We start from the raw sequence: 24688 nt of genomic DNA on the forward strand, positions 1-24688 counted from the left end.
CATTTTACTGCAGCGTTTTGGAGATATGTCACATTTTACTACTTTAGAGGCTTATAAAGACCTAATTTCTAATAAGTAGAAAAAACTAATGGTCAGTCCTTGTAGGGGACGTCCCATACAGTATACACGCCTCATATCAAAACATTTTACTGTGGTATTTTGGAGATATGTCACATTTTACTACTTCAGAGGCCTATAAAGACCTCATTTCTAATAAGTAGAAAATATATATTTATTTATTCATTTGACAGGGACAGTGTACATTAATTAGCATTGCTGCAAATGCACCAGAATTAGCCAAAAGGCTATTTTTCATCCGTTGTCCTTGGACAGATCTTAAAATTGTCTACCTGAAAAAAACACAATAAAAAGATTACAGTGAACAATACAAATATAAAAAGCAGTAAAATAGATATAACTCCTCACATCCTGTTGATAAATACATGTACAATACTAATGGTCAGTTCTCATAGGGGACGTCCCATACAATATACACACCTCATATCAAAACATTTTATTGCAGCGTTTTGGAGTTATGTCACATTTTACTACTTTAGAGGCCTATAAACACCTCATTTCTTATAAGTAGAAAAAACTAATGGTCAGTCCTTATAGGGGACGTCCCATACAGTATGCACACCTCATATCAAACTATTTTACTGCATCATTCTGGAGATATGTCACATTATTTAAGTTCAGACGCCTGTAAAGACCTAATTTTCAATAAAAAAAAATGAGTGGTCAGTTTTTATAGGGGACGTCCCCTACAGTATGTTCACCTCATATCAGACTATTTTACTGCAGCATTTTAAAGATATGTTATATTTTACTACTTCAGAGGCCTATAAAGACCATATTTCTAATAAGTAGAAAAATATGAATTGCCAGGTCTTATAGGGAATGTCCCATACAGTATGCATGTCACAGATTGTGTTGTAGAACGCAGATGAACACGATGATTAAGGCAAAGGCGCCACCCCCTGGAAGGCTCAATCGTGCGCCAGCAGATGGATAGAGGCGGCTTAGCTGGAGGACAAAGAAGCCGGAGGTGGATGCCGCTTTTAGCCAGGCAAATAAGTTATTATATCAATATAAAATTTTATTTCTTATTTAAATAAAATACTTAGGCTATATTATTAATTATTTTATTTTATTTGATTAAAAAATGTTTATCAAATATAAATCAAGTAACGAAGATCATAGACATAGCCAAATACAAAAAAAAACAAACAAACATTAAGCTACACTTGAAATTATGCTTGAACGTGTATAAATATAATTTATAAATGAGTGTATGTTTGTTAAATAATTAATTATATACATACAGAAAGAAATGCTTATGTAATCATACTGTATATTTATTAAATATATTCTTTAGACATATTAAATATACAACATTTAAACTTAAATAATGAAAGTCCTGTCTAAAAGAAGAAGAAAAAAATAACTTTGTCTCATCGATTACCTTTATTTAAAATCATATTTTGCTATCATTTAAGTTCAGTTTTACATTTGTAGTAGGTTACTACTTTAATACATGAAGCAGCTGTAACTGAAACAGGCTTTGTATTTGTTGTTCTGAAATCAGAAAGATAGACCACAATCCTGAACTAGATGGTAAAGTTCGTAGACAAACTTTAAGTTGGCTTGAAAGAGCCTAGCCAGAAAGTTTTAAAAAGTTCTAGCATGGTTTAACATGATTTACCATGTTTCTAGTGTGGTTATCTTCGGTGTGGTGAACTGGCATACTAATGGGGTCCTAAGCTCGGACTCATCTCTTCAATAGGACTCATGTTCACCACACCGGTGCCACATTGACCATTGGCCGCTGTTGCTTGACTTCCAGTGATTGGTTGCTACTACGTTGGACGATACTGATTGGCTGCCACGAAATGGCAGGTCCATCCATAGATATCATATAGAGCTGGTAAGTCCCGCCCCTTCCGCTAACCCCACTGGACCACTGGATCGTCAATGCAAGTGAATGGGAGAAAATAATTATTTCCTGGTCCCGTTTGAATTGTGCCATGAATGTGAACATGTGTTGTCTGTGAATTTTTTATATAATTTTTCGTGTAAAGAATGCTACAATTTAGCGGGTAGAAGTTTGATACGGTTAGACTTTGTGTGAGAGCAATTTGTGGACTACAACTCTTCGCTGCTTTCGACGCGTTTGAAACGTCACTCTCACACGGACACTAGCTCACGGATCCCGCTAAACATGGCTGTGTCTTTGGTGCACTTCACCTCCTTCTTTCAGGGAGAGGACAAAATCGTTGAGGTTGGCGAAAACCACGGGTAAGTCAACTTTATGGGGTGACGTCACATAGGCGACATGTAGTCTTTCTCGTTATGTCTTTTTCACAACTGCAAGCCGAAGAATCATACCATATACTGTCAAACTCGTAACATGAAAAATTATATAAAAAATTCACAGACAACATATGTTCACATTCATGGCACAATTCAAACGGGACCAGAAAATAATTATTTTCTCCCATTCACTTGCATTGACGATTTTTCAACCTAGAGGTCCACTTGGGGTTTTACGGATGGGCGGGACTTACCAGCTCTATAAACGCTAGATGTCTCGTGCCATAGATATCATATATAAACGCTAGATGTCTTATGGCACATTCACTTCCGGCATCGCCGTTCGGCCATCTTGTGTCAGTGCTCTGTGCATTAAGGTGAATGATCAGCACGCACACAAATCCTCTTATCTCGCTGAAATATTGACGGATTTACAAACGGTTTGGTTTCTTACAAACGTTATTAACGTGGCTATAATTCCGAATGCTTAAACATGTATGTTATAATTTTTCATATGTATGCAGTTTATGTATGTAGTGTCATAACTACATCTCTGACGTTCATAACAAACCAAACCATTTGAAAATCGGTAGAAAATTGAGCAAGTTATGGTTATTTAAACGTATATGCACCATTAACCGAGTGAGCGAGTCCACTGTCGCAAGATGGCCGCCGTGTGCGGACATCGATCTCCATTGGCCAGCAGCGCGCACGAGACATCTAGCCTTTATATATGATATCTATGTCTCGTGCGCGCTGCTGGCCAATTCGCTCCGTGCACAAAATGGCGACCGCTGACATTCGACCGTGAGTGTGTGGGCCAGTACTTCCGGTGAAAACTTCCGGTGAACTAGAGCGGGAGACAACGAGACAACAGCGACTTTTCCTTTTTTCAGAATGAGTGTTTTCAGTATTCAAAAGTGGCGACTTGCCTTTCAGAGGGTGACAGCCTCAACACTTCATTGTTGTGTACCATTATGTACCGTTTCGTTGAGTTACAACAAAGAGGTCAGCTTTCATGCGTTCCCCGTTGACGCTGCGATACGGACTGAGTGGATGCAGAAGATCCGGAGGGGTGACTTCAACCCGACCAAAAACAACCGGGTCTGTAGTCGGCATTTTAAGCAGACTGATCTTAATGTGACTGCCGGGGGGTTGAGGAGGCTGAAGAAGGGAGCCGTACCGGTTTACTTTTCATGGAATGGTTACAAACTACCTGAGCCCAGACCGAGCGTCTGGGAACGGCGTCCGCGACCCGAGAGTCCCGCACCAGAGTCGGACTCGGAGATGGAGACCGAAATAGCTCTAGATCACGACTACTGTGTACTCCCTCAAACAGGAGCGAGGGCGAGTAATTTGGCCGATGAGAACGAAGCTCTACGTCGCCAAATTAAGGAGCTACAACAGCAGTTGGAAGTCGTCAAACTTCGCCAGCGTTTTGGGATAGATCGCCTGTCTGCATCAGATGAGGACGTGCGCTTTTATACCAGGTTTGCGTCCTACAGGAGTTTTATGGCTTTTTGGAGTTTAATTGAACCTGCTGTGATCAACAAGATGGTGCGTATAACCAGCGCCAAGACAGCCTCTGCCAGCATCAGCACAGTCCATCACCCAACAACGGTAGGTAACAAATGTGGTAACATGATGTGCATAGAGTTGTAGACCTAATGTAACTGAAATTGGATACAAACTGTTTTATTCTGTAATTGCCTCTGTTGGTTTGTGGAGTTAATTACATCTAACTAAAAAGTAAAAGCTAAAAAGCTGATGTTGATATTTTCTTATTTATATAACTGTTTTATTCTGTAATTGCCCTGTTGGTTTGTGGAGTTAATTACATTTAACTAAAAAGTAAAAGTTAAAAAGCTGATGTTGATATTATTTTCTGATTTATTCTTTGTAATAACGATATTAATGTCAAGGTAACTAAACAGAGGCTTTTGTTTATATATCTCAACAGAAACTGAGACCCATTGACGAGTTTCTGCTGTTCCTGATGTACCTGTCAGTGGGTTTTCCTCTCAGGGACCTTGCAGAGAGGTTCAGCATTCACCGCACTACTGCAAGTCGGATCATCTCCACGTGGACTCATTTCCTGTACTGCCTACTGGGAAGCCAGCGCCTTTGGATTCCTCCAGAGATAGTGAGAGCTCACCTGCCACCTGAGTTTGCAGCTTTTTCTGATACACAGGTGGTCCTTGATTGTACAGAGATATTCTGTCAGACGCCATCCTCTCTGCTCCTTCAGAGTGAGGTTTTCTCAACCTACAAGTCACACACTACATTCAAGGCCATGATTGGCATGGCACCCCATGGTGCTGTCACCTTTGTGTCTGGACTGTATGCCGGCTCTATGAGTGATCGTGAGATCTTCAAGCAGTCCGGGATTGTAAAGCTTCTGAAGCCAGGAATGGCGATCATGGTGGACAAAGGGTTTGTTGTGGACAACCTTGCTCCTTGTAAGGTGTACCGGCCAGCCTTTCTCAGCAACAAACGACAAATGAGTCGAGAGGATGTCAGACAGACACAGTCAATTGCACGTCTGAGAGTGCATGTGGAGAGGTGCATAAGGAGAGTGAAAGAGAACAAACTGTTCGACAAGAACATACCACTGTCTATATGTGGGAACATTGATGAATTGTTCAGTGTGGCCTGCTTCCTGGTCAATTATCAGAATGGGCCATTAGTGAAGGCATGGGCAACTCAGCAATGAAATAAAGATCCATCTTGCTTCTTAAAAACATTATTTGTGTCATTGTCTTAATTACATTAGCTTTGTGTTTTTACTGCCTTGAAATGAAAATAAAAACACACCAGAAATTACATTAGAATGTAGAATTTATTAAGAAAATACTGAACAACACTTATTCAACAATACAATATCAACAATCCACATAGCTTTTTACACTCTGGCTCTCATTTCAATCAGTACAAAAGGTATGGTTTTGTATAGATTTAATATATAATTTGATATATATTTTATATAGATTTGTAAAGATGAACAATAAAACCTAATATTTGTTCAGGCTTTGTATATTTGTAAAGATTAACAATAAAACCTAATATTAGTTCAGGCTTTGCATAGATTCGTAAAGATTAACAAAAACTAATAGTTCAGGCTTTGTATAGATTTGTAAAGATGAACAAAAAAACCTATTATTAGTTCAGGATTTGTATAGATTTGTAAAGATGAACAATAAAACCTAATGTAAAAGATGAACAAATGAAACCAGAACAAGAACATTTATCAACTGATTAAAACAGAACTGATTGAATGAACCATTGATTTTTAAAAGATCAGATCAAGTAATGATAGAAAAAGAAATAATCACCCCTCTCCCTTATAACCCTAGCGACCTCCGCATCCTTGTAAATTCTTTGCACAAGAAGGTCCTCCTCTGCAAAAACCACAAAATCACACCACTGCATTCCGGTGATAAGCAGCTGGCCTTGCACCTGCCAATAGTAGCTGTGGCCTGACCTCAGGCGCAAGGCGCCATTCTGCATGTGCAGGTACCCACAGTCCACATAGCTCTTCACATTGGGGCACTTCACCTCCACCAGCCCGAATGGGGGTGCCTCTGTCGGATCAAAAACAACACCATCTGGAGAGGATCCGAGCCAGGGAGCATCTGGATGGATGACAAATCCTGATGGCCAGTAGTTGACATTTTTAATGTGGGCATATTCCTGAATAGCTACTGGCTCCAGTGCCAGCCCCCTCTTCATCAAGGCTGTCTGAACCCCACCTTTGTGGATGCGTTCTGCAAGGTTCTCTGCAGAGCTGTGACCTCGGACATGACACACCTCCCGGAACCTGGAGAAGGTGAGCCTCATCTTCCTCAGGCTGTGCCATTCTGCTCTGCCACTCTGTTCCCTCATGGACATCTCGATGGATCTTGCCATGTCGAAAGTGATGTTAAGCGACATAACATTTAGGTGTTGTTGGTGAGTGCACACAAAGGAACATGTGGTTGGGTCCAGCCTGTGGCCATCTAACGGCAGGGGTGGTGGAGGGGGTGTGTTTGGGTGGTGGATGATTACCCTACTCACTGGCACTGGGTGCTGGTATGAAATAGGGCTGCCTTCTTGAACGGTCCCAAAGGCTGAATCAACGAGGGGGACATCACTACTTATGGAGAGTGTGGTAATTAGTGGAGCAAGGTCTGCCGTGAAGTCCTGGTATGCCTCGTCGACCTTCAGGACATCTGGGTCTGGCAAGTCCCCCCGCACTGCTTTGTAGCGCTTGCTCCTTTGAAAACAGTTAAGTCATAATTAAAAAAAAAGAAACAATAACTCTCAAAACAGAAAGAATCTGACAATGACTGCAGAATACATTATTACTTGACAGTAGTACATAAATATTGACAATAATCGTCTGGAAACAGACTGTTATAATCGACATCGTGATACTGGTGAGACAACGTCTATATTCAATAATATCGTCACATTGCCCAGCCCTAATTGACAGTGAATTTTACCTTACACCATCAGCAGCTGTGTACTGTCTTGACTTGGGTTTTGTTGAGATGAATACCATGTTACCCACTCTGCCTGGTTTCACACCCTATCAAGTAAACAAATAAATAAACAAACAAACAAATAATGTAATGATGCGCTTGTTTTGTTTTCATTGTGCTTTTTAAACAAGGTGGGTAGAGTTTATATCCAATTTCAAAAATAAATGAAACATCAACAATTTGTGATTAGCCTAAGTTCTTAATACTTACCAGTCTTCGTGGTTTATGCCATCGCTGCTCAGTTTCTGTGCAGCTGAGGACAGGCGGTACTGCTTTCAGTTGCAACGTAGAGTATTTTGTAGTCTGATACAGTAGTGCAACACTGTGGTTGCAGAGAGCGGTTCCAGCCACACAGGAGCACTCAGCCAAAGCAATTTGAATTGGTGAGCTGTCCTCAAAAGTAATCTATGAATAAAGCATAATTTTAGTATTACACTTAGACTAAGTCTGTCATTAGATAACAACTATAAAAAACAACAACAAACCAGAACAAATAAGCCAGCCTCACTAATCTCTTAAAAAAATGTCTTGGTATTATAATACAGTTTGAATAACAGCGTTAGTAAAGCGTTGAACAGGTTAGTATAGCCTAGATTGAGGGTACAAAATCAGCTCTTACCTCACACTGAATAATGTACCCATAATGAACAGGCCTACTTAAACTTATGCTCCAAAGAACAGGAGCTGTAACAACCAGTTTCTGGGGTGTCCATGAAAGTATAGTTCAGGTTTAAATCAAATAAAGAGACTCAAGTTTTATTATTGTTATTCTACATCCCCAACTATAGCCACATAAATACCCCAGAATCTGACTTAAACTGGTTTAACACATTTTTCCCCCCTACTCTGAGGTCGTGAGGCTTCTCATGCTTCCTCATGGACCTATAACAAACAGCCCTGACGGTCACCCTCCCTGCAGGGTCTTTGTTTGACACTGTGGGAATTCAACATCATTCATGTAATGTTAGACAAAATACACTGGACTTCTTTTCAACATTGTACAGATTTTTTTTTTGGTAATTGTTCTACACATTGTCAAATAAATAGCCTGAAAATACTGTAGTTTATTAAAGTTGAATATTGCTAACTTCTCTTCCTAAAAAACATGGGGTAAACACGCTTACATTCTCATTTTAAGAGGTATTCTGAGTAAATGTGATTTGATTTGTTTACATTAGTTAATACTGTATACTAGGCTAACTAACATGAACCATGAGCAATAGGCCTACATTTGTTACTGTGTTTATTAATCTGTGTTAATCTTAGTTCATAAAAATACAGCTGTTCATTATGCAAAGTCTGTTCATGTTACTTCACAGTGCATTAGGCGAACTAACGGGGTGCAACACAGAATCGTGTAAATAAATATGCGCGAGCAAGACCGTTTGAAGACGATGAGAGTGCGCGCGGGCCGGGTCTCTCTCTCTGCTCGTTCGTTCAGTAACAACATGCGCGCTTTTTCAGGGTGCTGAGTTTTTGTTTTGGTCGTATGCACCTCAACTAAAAAACTTTTAAAAACAATTGATAATTCTACAAAATCTTAAATCTCTACAGGACAGCTGATCTAAATGTTAGCTTCTGCTAGCTAGTTAGCGGTACTACAATGTGAATGTGTTTTGCTGTCAATTTCAAACTTACCTTCATAGTTGTCAATAAAACTTGAAAGGTAGGCTACATCTTGTACCCCTTTTCCAGTTTACTCCGGGAGGCAGAGCATTCCTTTCGGACGAGTCTGTGGACGTCTGATATGGTTAGATTGGGCAGGTCTTGGAGACATCTGGTGTAAAACATTGCCATCTTGCCGGAAGTACTGACCCACACACTCGAGGGGGCGGAAGTAGAATGGAAGTAGAGTCGTGCACGGAGCGAATGGAGGTCGACGTCCGCACGTGGCGGCCATCTTGCCACAGTGTGCTCGCTCACTCATAACATGGTGCGTGTACTTTTAAATAACCATAACTTGCTCAATTTTCTACCGATTTTCAAACGGTTTGGTTTTTTATAATCGTCAGAGATGTAGTTATGACACTGCATACATATGAATAATTATAACATACATGTTTAAGCATTCGGAATTATAGCCACGTTAATATTTGTAATAAACCAAACCGTTTGTAATAGTAGGGAGGTTAAGCCCAAAAAATAGGCCTTTGACTTCAAGTCATGATGCAAAGGTCCCCTTTGGTATGGAAGTACCTTAGGGTCATACAAATAAATTTATCCTAAGACACAAGTGAGATCACACTTTGTATCAGAAATAAACAGGTCTTTTCAAAAATGGCCGCCAATGTGCCGAAAATACTCTAGAGCCCATATCTTTGCTTCTGTTATCGCTATAATGACAAATTTGGTGTCAAAGTGTACATTTTTGGGGTCAAGGAATCCAATAAAATTGGTTTCAAGTTTAAAAAAACAAAAATGTTCCCCATACCATGACAATTGGTGGTAAATATGCACATTTCACATAAAAATTGTGTCATCAGAGTGACTTTACTTATCTTTTCCTTCAAAAACTTTAATTTTGTATTTAAGCAGTGCAGCTACTTCTGTACATTACATTTGTCCTAAGTAGCATGAGATTTCGACCAGTCAGGAGTAGCCTATAGCAAATCAGTTCCTGCAACAACACATCCCATCTGCACCAGGAGCTGTGACAGCTGTTGAAGGTCAGAGGTGACAGGTTAACACTTTAAGGTTCGTATGACTTTATCATTAAATAGAAAAATGTGTTAGATAACTAATAACTAGCTAGCTAGTAACTAGTTAGCTTCATTATAACTAGGTCGCTAGTAACTAGTTAGCTTCATCATAACTAGCTAGTGACTAGTTAGCGTCATTTTTGTTGAAGCAAGCACATAGCCTACATGTTGCTAGCTAGTTAGTTAGCTTCATTATTTGATAGATTTTTACTTTTACGAATGCTTGTTAATGCTCATATTATCTATCTTATGATGTTAAAGCAACTTCATTTCTTTTTTCAGATTAGCCATAATGGAATGCCGTGACTGGAGTTTATGCTTCCTATGTCAGTCCGCCCTAAAGATTGAAAAAACATTAGATCCCTCTTCATCATTCAAACTGAGAAACAATCCTGAAAGATTGAAATCATGTTACAAAGAAGCTTTAGATAACATCCAGGAGCTGAATGCATTAGGGGATCTGCCTGAGCTTATAGTGGACATTAGTGGTGGTAGTCAGGATGTAGTTCAGCTGATGATTCAAAATCCTATGGTGTGGCACAAAAGCTGCAGAAATGCGATTGATAAACAAAAAGTTGAGCATTAATAGCAACCATGTTACCAGCAGCTAGTTCAGCCAATAGATGCCTGTCACCCACCACCTGAGCACATTCTTTCACTTTTCTATCCAAGCCAAAGGGTGGCAGCCCTCCTCAGTTCCTTTTTTTTGCCCAATTCACCACAGAAGAGACACGGTTTATCGAATGGTTCACATGATGATGTTGAGGGTCTGGGTAAAGCGAGTGTGGTGGACTTGTCACTCATGCGCTGTGTTTTTACTGGGCTCACAGACTCTTCATGCTTTTTTCTTTTTCTTGCTCTCTGTTTATCATCGTGCGTGCCTGACTAGGCTCTACGGAGGGGGCCCTTGTTCCCATGAGAGAACAGGGCGTGCGCATCTATTTTGACGACTGGCTCATATTAGCACACTCTCGAGATCAGTTATGCGAACACAGGGACCTCGTGCTCAGGCACCTCAGCCAGTTGGGTCTTCTGGTCAACTGGGAGAAGAGCAAACTCGCCCCCATGCAGAGGATCTCTTTTCTCGGTATGGAATTGGATTCGGTCGCACAGACAGCGCACCTCACAGAGCAACGCGCTCAGTCAGTGCTGAACTGCTTGAAGTCAAGTCAAGTCAAGTCATCTTCATTTATATAGCGCTTTTAAAAATGTAGATTGTTTCAAAGCAGCTTTACAGAGATAAGCGTATAATTTAAGGTAACAGAGATTGTTTTGGCTTTATAGCGGTTCTTTAATAAAGTTATTTTCCATCTAAAGTTAGTTTTGATTGATTCGCTTCCGTCGCAACGATCATTTGTTATTAAATTAGGGGCCGCTAAGACGACACCATTCTCTCTACACAGAATTTAAACGCGAACCTGTGAGAAACCACCTTTGAACACCTTCAAAGGCAGGACGGCGGTCCCACTGAAATTCTTTCAGAGGCTCCTGGGGCATATGGCAGCGGCAGCAGCGGTAACTCTGCTCGGGCTGCTCCATATGAGGTTGCTTCAGCACTGGTTTCATGGCCGAGTCCCGAGATGGGTGTGGCATCACGGCACTCACTGGGTGACAATCACACCGGCGTGCTGCCAGACCTTCAGCCCGTGGTCAGACCCCTCATTCCTGTGGGCAGGAGTCTCCTTGGAACAGGTTTCCAGGCATGCTGTGGTGTTCACAGACGCCTCTGCCACCGGCTGGGGTGCCACGTACAACGGGCATGCAGTGTCAGGGGTGTGGACGGGCCCTCAACTGCATTGGCACATCAACTGCCTCGAGTTGCTAGCAGTATGTCTCGCTCTGAGCCACTTAAAGAGGCCGCTACAGGGCAGAGATGTGCTGGTCTGTACGGACAAGACTGCAACCGTTGCGTACATCAACCGACAAGGTGGTCTACGCTCCCGTTGCATGTTACAACTCGCCCGCCATCTCATCCTCTGGAGTCAGAAGCATCCGAGGTCACTTCGAGCCATGTATGTCCCCGGTGTGCTCAACCGTGTGGGCAACAAGCTATCATGAGCTGTGTTCCCGGGAGAATGGTGACTCCACCCCCCAGGCAGTTCAGCTGATCTGGAGAGAGTTCGGGGAGGCTCAGGTGGAGGCTCAGACCTGTTTGCTTCCTCAGAGACCTCCCACTACCAGCTGTTTTACTCCCTGACTGAGGGAACACTCAGCACGGATGCACTGGCACACAGCTGGCCCCGGGGCCTCCTCAAATATGCGTTCCCCCCAGTGAGCCTACTTGCACAGACCCTGTGCAAAATCAGGGAGGACGAGGAGCAGGTCCTTCTGGTGGCCCCCTATTGCCCAACCCGGACCTGGTTCCCTGAACTTATGCTCCTTGTGACAGTCCCTCCCTGGCCCATTTCTCTGAGGGAGGACCTTCTGACTCAGAGACGGGGCACCCTATGGCACTCGCGTCCGGACCTATGGAAACTTCATCTCTGGTTCTAGGTGACTTACCCCCAGAGGTACTTAACACCATCACTTCTGCAAGGGCGCTGTCCACAAGATGTGTGCCTTGAAGTGGAACCTGTTCGTCGAGTGGTTTTCTTCTCGCCGAGAGAACCCCCGAAGATGTTCGATAGGGTCCGTGCTTTCCTTCTTGCAGCAAGGGTTGGAGCGAAGGCTGTCTCCCTCCACCCTCAAAGTACATGCTGCCGCTATTTCAGCTTATAACGACCACATAGATGGCAAATCAGTTGGAAAGCACGACCTGGTTGTCAGGTTCCTTAGGGGGGCGAGACGGTTAAACCCTCTTCGTCCCCCCTCCATACCCTCTTGGGACCTTTCCCTGGTGCTTCAAGCTCTTCAGGATGCTCCCTTTGAGCCTTTGCACTCAGCAGACTTAAAGCTTCTCTCTTTGAAGACTTTGCTGCTGATTGCACTGGCCTCTATCAAGAGGGTAGGGGGCCTGCAAGCATTTTCGGTCGACGAATCGTGCCTATAGTTCGGGCCGGGTGACAACCATATTGTACTGAGACCCCGGCCTGGCTATGTGCCCAAGGTTCCCACCACTCCCTTCAGAGATCAGGTGTTAGGCTGTTCCATATGTGTGACCCTATGGGGATTCCATATGTGTATACTTCCACGGCTGCTCCTAATCGAAGCCCCGTGTCTTTCCCTTGGGCTAAGTTACCCAATATTCATATGCAGTACAACCTTCGGGCTAGTCCATATGTATTTTTTCACATAACTCCCTCGAAGAAAGTGCCTTCCGCATCGTTCCCCTTCCATAGAAAGGGCACGGTTTCCCAGTGTTATCCAATAATCTCGCTGTATGGGTTATCACAGAACAACAGTGACAGATACGCTCTGTGTAAGCCCTTTCCTATCGTCCATCCAGGCAAGAAGGGGTACAGGCTTACACCAGGCACTGGATGGGGTGCAGCAGATGTGGCGCTTTGATAGGGATTCCTATCAGTCGGTCACGACATACGTCGAGAGTGACCGACCGATAAGGGAACGTCTCAATTACATATGGTAACCCTCGTTCCCTGAGGCAGGGAATGGAGACGTACATCCCATCGTCACATCTGCTGCTGCCCGTCGGGGCGGCCAGCTTACCAGGCTTGGCTCCTCAGCAAAAAAGGAGCTCACCTCGCACCTGCTGCTCATTATATACCTGCGTTGCGAGGCTTAACAGCTGATGCAAATGACTGCATGCCAATGTGTTTTGGCTCATTTTAGTTTTACTCGAAGTAGATTGGCCTCTCTAGCGAGATTCCTATCAGTCGGTCACGACGTACGTCTCCGTTCCCTCCCTCTGGGAACGAGGGTTACCATATGTAACTGAGATGTTTCGCCATTTGGCTGTAAAGAATGTTTACCTGTACAGAAGGTTACTAACGTTTACTCTATTGAAGGTTTTTGATAACAGACTGCACACTAGGGTCATCTTTATTCCTTGTGTTGTGAGGACTTTGTGGACTTTAATAAATCTCACATTTGGTTAATTGATTTTGTGTGAATGTACCCTATGTTGCACCCTGACCCCAGTCCACCTAGGGCAGGGCTATTCAATTCAATCATCTCCATCTGGCCCAAAGGCACCCCAACCTCCCTCCGCCTCTTTTCCTGGTGGTGTGGCTACATTTGGTTAGATATGCGAGGGGCCATAGTGGCGTGTGCAGCTGTACGTCTATACACACTGTCTATACGCGTACCATGAGCGCTCCGACTAACCTGAGAAACGTTTTCAGTCTGAATATTTCAGCAGTTATTATGTGTGTCCCGTATTTCTGTCGACTGAACCAGCGATACCAATCATTTGTGAATGGTGCGAATCTTTTGTTCTATCTTTGGTTCAATTATTTCCTTTCCATGAATTGGCCAAATGCGCTTACATAATGGTCTGAAACGATTCAGATTCGTTCGGACCGCTCTGTCACTGAATCATCTGAAGCTGTTTCTCGGTCAGTAACAACAAATATAGAACAAATAGCGCTGTTTTCAGTTTAGTTTCAGTTCAGCTCGCAGTTTAGTTTACTTTGAACTGCGCAGCACCGCCCAGTGGATAACGGAACGCAAGCTTAAAGGAGTTGCGTTTACTCCCAGTTCTGGACACTATTATTAAACAGCATTGCGACATCCAGTGAGAAGTTGTTCAATTCGTCACACCTCTGTTACAGACCACAAATCGCTCAATGATTTAACTAGTTTTAAATCAGATGAAGCAGCCTCAACATTCCCAACACGACTGATGAGGTAAACAGCAGAAACACTGTGCCATGAACGAAATTAAAAGACTTTAAATCCCCTAATCACCACCTTTACAAACATTTTGTAACGGTAAAAGATGAGGAAGCAATTGCAAGTATACTCATTTATTGAAGTGACAGAACAAGGAACAAATAACAGCTGAGACACAGGATGGTAACGCAGGGACCCCGATGGTCAGATGTTCCAGTGCAGACGGTGAAGTGGTGCGGTGAGAATCCCAGGTGACGAGTAATCCAAATCCAAGGGAACACGAACAGGAACAGGAACAGGGCAGGCACAACTCGACACAAAGACTGGGAACACAACCGGGAAACCACATACAACGATCTGACAGGGGAAATGAGAAAGTGGTGAGTATTTATGGGGTGATGAGATGAGCTGCAGCTGGTGACGGGAGTGATGAGCTTAATTGTTGATGATCGCTGATCAGACGACCCGCCCACACAATCAATGCACAACACACACATGACAACAGAACACGAGACAAGAAGAAGACAATGGACTTATGAACCGTGACAGTACCCCCCTCCCTAGGAACGCCTCCTGGCGTTCCCAGGCTCCCTTACCTGTCGATTGTAATCATCGATAAGGGAGTGATCCAGAATGTCTCTAGCAGGTACCCAACTTCTCTCCTCCGGACCGTAACCTTCCCAGTCCACCAAGTACTGAAATCCGTGTCCCCTTCGCCTCGAGTCCAGAACACGATTAACCGAATAAGTAGTTTCCCCATCTACGAGTCGCGGCGGGGGGGGAACCGGGGCTGGCGGATTAATGCGTGCAAAAAAGACGGGCTTAATTTTAGACACATGAAAGACGGGATGAATCCTCCTGTACACTGGAGGAAGATTGAGGCGGACTGTCACCGGACTAATGATTTTAGTGACAGAGAACGGGCCAATGAATTTGGGTGCAAGTTTATTGGAAACGGAGCGGAGCGGAATGTCCTTAGTAGAAAGCCACACTTTGGAACCGACGACATATACGGGAGGCCTACGCCGGTGGCGATCGGCTTTGGCCTTGGTGCGTGCCCCCACTTGGAGTAGAGTCTCACGGGCTCTAGTCCAAGTGCGGTGACACCTCTGGACAAAGGCGTGGGCGGAGGGGACCGCGACTTCGGATTCCAGACTAGGAAAAATAGGTGGCTGGTACCCTACACTACACTCAAACGGTGATAGGCCCGTGGATGACACTGGCAACGTGTTGTGGGCGTACTCCACCATAGACAGTTGCTGACTCCAAGAGGAAGGATTCTTGGACACTAAACATCGCAACGTTCTTTCCAAATCTTGGTTGGCTCGTTCGGTCTGACCATTGCTCTGGGGATGGAACCCGGAGGACAGGCTGACAGTCGCCCCCAGAAGTCTACAAAACTCTCTCCAAAATTTGGACACAAATTGGGGTCCTCTGTCAGAAACCACGTCTGTCGGGAGGCCATGAAGCCGAAAGACGTGGTTAACGACAATCAACGCTGTCTCCTTGGCTGAGGGTAATTTGGGCAAGGGAATGAAATGGGCCGCCTTCGAGAACCGGTCCACCACGGTTAAAACTACCGTGTGACCCTGGGAGGGTGGGAGGGCGGTGATAAAATCTAGAGCGATATGGGACCAGGGTCTCGAAGGCACCGGCAGCGGTTGAAGTAACCCATCCGGGGGCCGATTGGAAGTCTTACCCATGGCGCAGACTGAACAAGCCAAAACAAAACTGTGAACGTCACGAGCCATACCAGGCCACCAGAATCGTTGCTTGACTAAAAATTGAGTACGATTAACTCCTGGATGGCAAGCCACATTGGAGCAATGACCCCACTGAATAACGCTGGACCGTAGACCCTCAGGCACAAATAAACGGTTCGGTGGACAACGAGTCGGAGGCGTTACCCCTTCTAAGGCTCTCTTGACCTTCGATTCGACCTCCCATGTGAGTGAAGAGATGAATAGATTCTCTGGTAAAATGCACTCGGGAGTAGACGGGCGTTCGGAACGGTCAAAAATGCGCGATAAAGAATCGGGTTTGATGTTCTTAGAACCCGGGCGGTACGAGAGAGTAAAGTCAAAACGACCGAAAAAAAGAGCCCACCGAGCCTGCCTGGAGTTCAATCTTTTAGCAGTCCGAATGTATTCCAAATTCTTGTGATCGGTCCAGACGATAAAAGGTACCCCCGACCCTTCTAACCAGTGGCGCCACTCCTCCAATGCTAACTTGACTGCCAACAACTCCCTGTTGCCAATGTCATAATTACGTTCGGCAGGGGATAAACGATGTGACAAAAACGCGCAAGGATGCATCTTGTCGTCTGAAGGAGAACGCTGGGATAACACTGCACCTACCCCCACCTCTGACGCATCGACCTCCACCACGAACTGACGTGATGGATCAGGGGTTATCAGAATAGGGGCTGAAACAAAGCAACCCTTCAGTTTGGCAAACGCAGCCGAGGCTGCGTCTGACCACCTGAACGTAGTACTGGGGGAGGTCAAGGCGGTCAGAGGTGCGGCTAGTTGGCTGAAGTTGCGAATAAAACGCCGGTAAAAATTGGCGAACCCCAGAAACCTCAGTAGGGCCTTACGGGAATCTGGGTTTGGCCAATCCACCACAGCCTTAACCTTCTCAGGATCCATGCGCATTCCCTCAACCGAGATGATGTAACCTAAGAAAGGAACAGACTGTGCATGAAAAACGCATTTCTCCGCCTTGACAAAAAGCCCATTCTCTAGCAACCTCTGAAGCACTTGTCGGACGTGTTGCACATGTTCCTGGAGAGACGAAGAAAAAATCAATATGTCATCCAGGTAGACATAAATGAACTGATCGACCATGTTTCGTAACACGTCATTGACAAGTGCCTGGAAGACCGCTGGGGAGTTGGAAAGGCCGAAAGGCATAACCAAGTATTCAAAGTGCCCCCTGGGGGTGTTAAAAGCGGTCTTCCACTCATCCCCCTCCCTGATGCGGACCAAATGATAAGCGTTTCGTAAATCCAATTTCGTAAAGATAGATGCTCCCTGCAACCTCTCGAAAGCTGAAGACATCAACGGCAAAGGATAAGTATTCTTTACCGTGATGTTGTTCAACCCCCGGTAGTCAATACAAGGTCGCAGCGACCCATCCTTCTTCCCCACAAAAAAGAATCCCGCCCCCGCTGGAGAAGAGGAAGGACGGATGAACCCCGTTGCTAGAGAATCAGAAATGTATTTCTCCGTGGCCTCTCTCTCCGGAACAGAGAGTGAATATAACTTGCCCTTAGGCGGAGACGTACCTGGTAATAACTCTATAGCACAGTCATAGGGACGATGCGGAGGAAGAGAAGCAGCCCGAGACTTACTGAACACCTCCTTCAGGTCCAGGTACTCCGCGGGCACGTTAGATAACTCCACTGTCTCCTCCTGAAACACAGGGACAGAAACAGACGGACAGGCAGACACTAGACAAGACTTATGACAAAAGCTACTCCACGAAGACACAGATTGTGATGACCAGTCCACTCTGGGGTTATGACGGGTGAGCCAGGGATGACCAAGGACGATGGGTGCAAGAGGAGTGTCCATGATGTAGAATGAGATGGTTTCGGTGTGGTTGCCTGATGTGATGAGGGTGATGTCTTCGGTGGCAAGTGAAATGGTGGGGAGTTCTTGACCGTTGAGTGCGTGTACTGCTATCTGATGTGTGAGGGATCTGAGGGGAACTTGAAACTTGAGTGCAAAAGTGTAGTCCATGAAATTACCTTCAGCCCCAGAGTCCAGAAGTGCTCGACAGTCGTGAAGGTGAGAGGACCATCGGAGCCTTACCGGAAGGAGAGTAGATGTGGATGAGGTCTTCTCTGCAGAGATCCCACCCGACAGTAGCCTCATATTTACTGCCGGGCTGGGCCTTTTAACGGACAGCTGTAAGCAAAGTGTCCCGCTCTCCCACAGTACATGCAAAGGCCCAGGGATCTCCGCCTTTCCTTCTCCTCCCGGGAAAGCCGGGCTCGACCCACCTGCATGGGCTCGTGATCTTCGACGGGGCTGACCGCGTCCCTCTCTCTGGATCGTTGTCCCTCGATCCCTCCCGGGACCCGCTGGGACTGAAGACGTCGATCAGCTCGAGAAAGGCGACCATCCACTCTTATCGCCAGGGCAATGAGATCACTCAATCTGGCCGGAAGGTCCATGGCGTAGATTTCTCGTTGGACGCGGTCAGCCAGCCCATGCAGGAACATGTCCCACTGCGCCTCCTCGTTCCATTGGCTCTCGGCTGCCAGAGTGCGAAACTCGATCGAAAAGTCAGATACGGATCTTTCTCCTTGTTGAAGGTCGGCTAATACTCTGGCAGCCTCACGTCCGGACACGGAACGGTCGAACACCTGTTTCATTTCTTCGGAGAGCCTCTGGAACGAGGAGCAGCATTCTTCCTGATTCTCCCACACCGCCGTTCCCCAAAGCGCCGCTTTCCCAGTCAGAAGCGCCAGAACAAACGCGACCTTGGTTCGCTCGTCGTGGAAAGTACGGGGCTGCAGAGAAAAATGCATAGAGCATCTGGTCAGAAAAGATCGGCAGTAATTGGGTTCACCTGCGTAAGCCTCCGGAATCGGCAGGCGGGGCTCTGACTGGGATGGGTCCGCTGATGGTGGTGGGGGAATCGGCGGTGCGGGTGGCGCAGCGGGACCCTGTGGTTGTTGTAGCTGCTGGGTGAGCCCGGACACCTGCGTTACCAGAGCCTGAACAGCGCGAGCTGTCTCATGGAGATTCTTCTCCTGCGTGTCCATTCTCTTCATGCATTGATTCAGAAAATCCTCCATTGGACTGGAGGATCCACTCGCTGCTTCCATGTTTATGGTCAGATCATTCTGTAACGGTAAAAGATGAGGAAGCAATTGCAAGTATACTCATTTATTGAAGTGACAGAACAAGGAACAAATAACAGCTGAGACACAGGATGGTAACGCAGGGACCCCGATGGTCAGATGTTCCAGTGCAGACGGTGAAGTGGTGCGGTGAGAATCCCAGGTGACGAGTAATCCAAATCCAAGGGAACACGAACAGGAACAGGAACAGGGCAGGCACAACTCGACACGAAGACTGGGAACACAACCGGGAAACCACATACAACGATCTGACAGGGGAAATGAGAAAGTGGTGAGTATTTATGGGGTGATGAGATGAGCTGCAGCTGGTGACGGGAGTGATGAGCTTAATTGTTGATGATCGCTGATCAGACGACCCGCCCACACAATCAATGCACAACACACACATGACAACAGAACACGAGACAAGAAGAAGACAATGGACTTATGAACCGTGACACATTTACCATGAATGTACTGTAGTAATTTACTATGGTTTGGGCAGAAATATGGAATATTTATACTGAATACTATCTTATAGTCATTTATATTGCAGTAGATTAATTAGGTGGGTAGAGGAATATACAATTCATTTTGTGTATAGTTTTTAGGGATTTGAGTGAGAAGCCATGCATGGTTTTACCTGTGGTTATCACGTCTCACTGTCAGAATATTTTCATTTAAGCCTATAATAATTATAAATAAAATAATTCTTACCAATACCTATGATCTTGTATAATTCATATTTTTGTACATAGCTGTAAATAAGTTATTTATGAAATACTCTGCATACTGTTGGGTACCACATTTCCAAGTAAATACAATACTTTTTTAGGTTTACTTTAGCTTATTTATTGATACTGTTATGTTTCAATAAGTAATAAATAATGTTTCAATAAATAAGCTAACCACCGGCCCTCCTCAACATTCCGATTTAATAATCCGGCCCTTGAATGAAGCTAATTGAATAGCCCTGACCTAGGGGCATAACAGGACAGCCATTTTTTTGTCTTTTGGGGTATGTTGAGGGTGATATTTGACAGCAAAAAGGCAGCAATCCCCAGAATCTTTTTCTGCTAGTTTCCCCTATGTGTCAGGATACACCATGCAAGATTTTAGGGTTATACGGCCATTTATGTAGCTGCAGTACCTTAATATTCACAATTACATTATTCCGCCAAAAGCTTTTCCCAAAAAGGGTGTTTTTTGGCCCCTGAGACCAAACGGGGCCGAGTTGGGGGTGACTGTTATCAACTTGTGATGGCCCAAGGTATAAGATAATAGGAAATAATAGTGAAAAAAAGGTAGCAAAAAACATCCTGAGGAGTGGACCTGGCTCCTGGCCTAGATGAGGTCTTGTATGTTCCTGCCCTGAATACCAACAGTCATCCTCATCCAGCCTCCCGTCCTCTCATCAATGTAATTGAAGAAGGCTACCAGTGGTTAGAATCAGAAACATTCTCGTGAAAGAGAACCTTGAAGCCGGAGAATGGATCTCATGGGCTGCATATTATGCCAGCATCACAGAGGCTACTTCACCTCCCCCATCCAAATCATACATGCTGTGTTTGGCATGCGGTTTTTGATAAAAAATTGCATACTTCACCTCCAATTGTCATGGTAAGGACAACATTATTGTTTTTTAGTCTTGGAACCTAATTTTTTGGACTCCTTGACCCCAAAAATGTACACGTTGATACCAAATTTGTCATTATAGATATAACAGAAGCAAAGATATGGGCCTCTCAAGTATGGTCGGCGGCCATTTTTAAAAAATGTGCGTATATAAGATACAAAATGTGATCTCACTTGTGTCTTAGGATAAATTTATTTCTATGGCCCTAAGGTACTTCCATACCAAAGGGGACCTTTGCATCATGACTTGAAGTCAAAAGTCACTTAACCTCCCTACTATAAATCCGTCAAGATTTCAGCGAGATAAGAGGATTTTTGTGCGTGCTGATCACTCACCTTAAAGGAGAACTCCGGTCAATTTTAACATTGAGCTAATTTTTTTGTAAATTTGGAGTGCTGTCAATATAGAGGACAACGACAAAAATCGGTGTTGCCTACACCGTGTTATCCTCTTTTTAAAATTTGCACCCTGTTGACTTCAATGGGGCAATATTTAAACCTGCTTTTAGCCTCTTAACATTCTTGATGTGTCATTACAAGTGCACAGAAAATGTGAGTGATTCCTTGTGAGTGAACACAAGTGAATCTGACTGCAGTAGATGTGAAAGATATGTATAAAAATTATGTTATTTCAGCCAGCGCACATACCGGTATTTACATCCTGTTTTCGGTCGAAGTCCACAGTAATCTATTGTCGAGTTCACGCGCTTAGGTTTAGTTACCTATGATCACGCGCGTGAACTCGACAATCGATTACTCTGGACTTCGACCGAAAACAGGATGTAAATACAGGTATGTGCGCTGGCTGAAATAACATAATTTTTATACATATCTTTAACATCTACTGCAGTCAGATTCACTCGTGTTCACTCAGAAGGAATCACTCACATTTTCTGTGCACTTGTAATGACACATCAAGGATGTTAAGAGGCTAAAAGCAGGTTTAAATATTGCCCCATTGAAGTCAACAGGGTGCAAATTTTAAAAAGAGGATAACACGGTGTAGGCAACACCGATTTTTGTCGTTGTCCTCTATATTGACAGCACTCCAAATTTACAAAAAAATTAGCTCAATGTTAAAATTGACAGGAGTTCTCCTTTAATTCACAGCTTCACTGTGAAAAGATGGCCGAACGGTGATGCCGGAAGTGACTGTGCCATAAGACATTATTTTATTTTATTTTATTTTATTAATTGCATAACTTTTTTTAATATTTTTTTTTATTAATTGCATAACACATTTGATACAATTTGCTAAAAAATAAATTGATCTTGTAATACAAAATTCATTTAGATGCAGTTCACGTTTTCAAAAGGAATAAAAAATGTAATAAATAAAATAAAAAAGTAACAAATACACATCAGCCAATATAGAATTGAGACAAATATCATACAAGTAACAAATAATCTGTATTAAAATTATAAATAACATAAAAGTTCACAGCCAGAGTATCAGACAGTAAAAAACAGTTAAATTAATTATAAAGTTAACTTAGATAAGTATTGCATACATTTTGATGCTGATTTACCATCTAATCCAGAGATAGTCTATATCATTTTAGTCAAGTTTAAAAACATTGAAAAGAGGTATGTTCTTCATAAATTGATTTATGAATAAAGAATTTTCCAAGCAAAATTAATTTTGCTATATATTATACAGATGTAGCGCCCTTCTCCCTTCGTTTTAAGTGGGAGGGGCCCTGGGTTAGTTTATTTTTTAGATCTCTCTAATAGCCTCTGAATACTATTAACTTTATTGCAATAAACCCTTATCTTCTCAATTGGTGTGCTTAATAATAGACTAAAATAACCACAGAGTCTTAAGTAAAATATAAACTTTTACTAGTTTACTCAAATAAAAAAAATCAAATAGCAATTGGAGATCAAATAAAAGTTAACCCTTTAAAGTTTTACAATAAAAGGATCTTTCCTCCTTCAAACTCAAATCAACAATTTACATACAACACTGTATTAATATTCCGTATTACTCTGGTGATTTATATAACAAATAAACTAATAAGATGGACAGTAAATACACAAAATGCCCCAAAGTGTTGATTAGTATACTCAAGTCCAACAAGTCTTTGTTGTCTCAACACAACGGTTATGGCTCAAATAAACATTCCCCAACAGTAATCAAAAACACCCGGGTGTCAATTCAAATAAATCTAAATAAAATAAATACCCTGTTGCAGGCCTGATACGATGCTTGGGTTCGTTGAGGCACAAACAGGTTGCCGCTTCACTCAATGAGTAAACAAAATAAACAACTGTCTTACCAATCGTTAGTTCGAGCCAGCTTTCATGACGCACACACTTTCAACACGAGGGGGATTGCGGTCTAAATAACTGACGGCAGATCAGCAAACTCGTCCAACGCTGCCAGAGGAACCACTGAGAATCCCTGGCATCTCAGGGCGCTATCTGGGATGTCTTCTAGGGATTTGGTAAGAGAGACGATTCACGGTAGTTTTCCACACACGCGACCTCGCGTCTCTCACGTGTGATAAGCGCTGTTTCTTGAGAATCGCGCTACTCAGTCATTTGAAAATCAAAGGGGAAATTACTATCCCCACACGTTCAAACAACATTTTACCAACTTTAAATCAGTTCTCGTATGGACAACTGTCCTAAAATGGTATCTTTTATCAAACTAGTACTCAGACACAGATCGATCTTCCAGCCATCACCTCTTCTTCCCGGACGTCACTCCTGTCCCCGCCCCCTCAACATTTAACCAATCCCAGCTCTTAACAGTGGCAAGTACTTTTAACTCAACACATAATCATACATTTTCCTTCCTTTTCAATGAAAATAATATTATACAAGGAAACCAATACACATACAATACATGTATATAAATAAAATATTAGAAAATAATATTAAGGAAATATTACTAAACCAAATGAATACCCAAACTATATGACTAAATTTCAAACGGGCTTCACCGAGGAGTTTGAGTCAGAAAAGTAAAAGACGACGTCAAAATTAGATAAGTGTATGTTTGAGCCAAGGTGTCCATTAATGAAACACTGTGTATCATTCCACAGAGAAGAGCTATGTGAACAGCTATAGAATAAATGGTCTAACGTTTCTGTTTCCAGAGAGCAGAAGCGGCATTTTCGTCTACAGTAGGGATACATTTAGAGATAATCTTGTTACAGGGGTAATAATGGTGAAGAATTTTAAATGATATTACTTTTACTTTGTTTGTAATTAAAAATGTATGTGGGTTACTCTATGCTCTATTCCAATTAATATTTTCATACAAGGGGGACCATTTGTATCTGGAGGCAGGGATAGATTTTGCACATAAAAGGTTTTTTATTACTTTGTTGTTTCTGTCTAGAAAAGATAGACCATTTATTGACACACTGCTGGAGAGAGATATATTAATTTGATCCAAATCTGTCTCTTCTCTAAGTAGGGTGATGATCCCATGGGTATAGCTCTGGTTAAAATATCAAATTCTTTTCTTGGAGGATGGAAATTAAATTTATGTGTGAAGTTGTCATAAGTTAAAATTTGATTTGAGTTATTTAATAATTGGGATACCAGTATAACATCATGTTTAAACCAGTTTTCTATAAAGAGAGCCTTGTTTCTATATGATGTTCATGTTGTTCCAGATAAAACATTTGTGAGGGGAGAAATTGTGTTTGTACAAAAGTGACCAACAAGTTAGAGCCTGTTGTTTGACAGTTTGACTGGCAGTCTGTTGATGGAGTATGGGCATTGAATGAGAATGTGTTTTACCAAGTTTTTCAAAGATAAAGTTTGGCACAATGTTCCACAAACTGTTTGGATTTTTTTGAAATCTTTTAATCCAGTTGATTTTTAATATCTCATTAAAAAGTGAGATTGTCAATTACAGATACAGTGATTTATTGTTCTTTAATTGAGTTATTCCCCAAATAATCTCCTCAAGAGTTATGTCC

The 24688-nt window shown here is 43.2% G+C and overlaps 3 protein-coding genes across 3 annotated transcripts in view; 2 read left to right on the plus strand and 1 right to left on the minus strand.

The window, feature by feature from the left end:
- The window catches only part of LOC311085929 (CD276 antigen homolog), a gene marked incomplete at its 3' end in the record, with an annotated part of 109128 nt that overhangs the window by 56530 nt on the left and 27910 nt on the right, over positions 1–24688 (plus strand). The gene's annotated exons all lie outside the window — the stretch shown is intronic.
- Positions 3123–5049, plus strand: LOC311084200 (uncharacterized protein). Its single transcript, XM_084116108.1, has 2 exons — positions 3123–3933; positions 4274–5049. Exons 1-2 carry the CDS (start codon positions 3211–3213, stop codon positions 5024–5026), a joined length of 1476 nt encoding a protein of 491 aa, XP_083972234.1. The 5' UTR covers positions 3123–3210; the 3' UTR covers positions 5027–5049.
- On the minus strand, positions 5006–23475 carry LOC311084209 (uncharacterized protein). The gene is made up of 5 exons (XM_084116123.1): positions 22936–23475; positions 8472–8565; positions 7044–7238; positions 6795–6880; positions 5006–6565 (listed from the first exon to the last, which is right to left on the minus strand). Exons 2-5 carry the CDS (start codon positions 8475–8477, stop codon positions 5611–5613), a joined length of 1242 nt encoding a protein of 413 aa, XP_083972249.1. The 5' UTR covers positions 8478–8565; positions 22936–23475; the 3' UTR covers positions 5006–5610.

The sequence above is a fragment of the Abramis brama genome, assembly GCF_963993115.1.
Source record: "Abramis brama genome assembly, chromosome: 6".
Classification (NCBI taxonomy): domain Eukaryota; kingdom Metazoa; phylum Chordata; class Actinopteri; order Cypriniformes; family Leuciscidae; genus Abramis; species Abramis brama.

Coding starts and splice junctions, on each gene's coding strand:
- LOC311084200 (XM_084116108.1), top strand. CDS start 3,211: ATGAGTGTTTTCAGTATTCAAAAGTGGCGACTTGCCTTTCAGAGGGTG. Junction 3,934..4,273: donor CAGTCCATCACCCAACAACG/GTAGGTAACAAA, acceptor ATATCTCAACAG/AAACTGAGACCCATTGACGA.
- LOC311084209 (XM_084116123.1), bottom strand. Junction 6,881..7,043: donor GGCATAAACCACGAAGACTG/GTAAGTATTAAG, acceptor TTTACTTGATAG/GGTGTGAAACCAGGCAGAGT. Junction 6,566..6,794: donor ACAGCTGCTGATGGTGTAAG/GTAAAATTCACT, acceptor CTGTTTTCAAAG/GAGCAAGCGCTACAAAGCAG.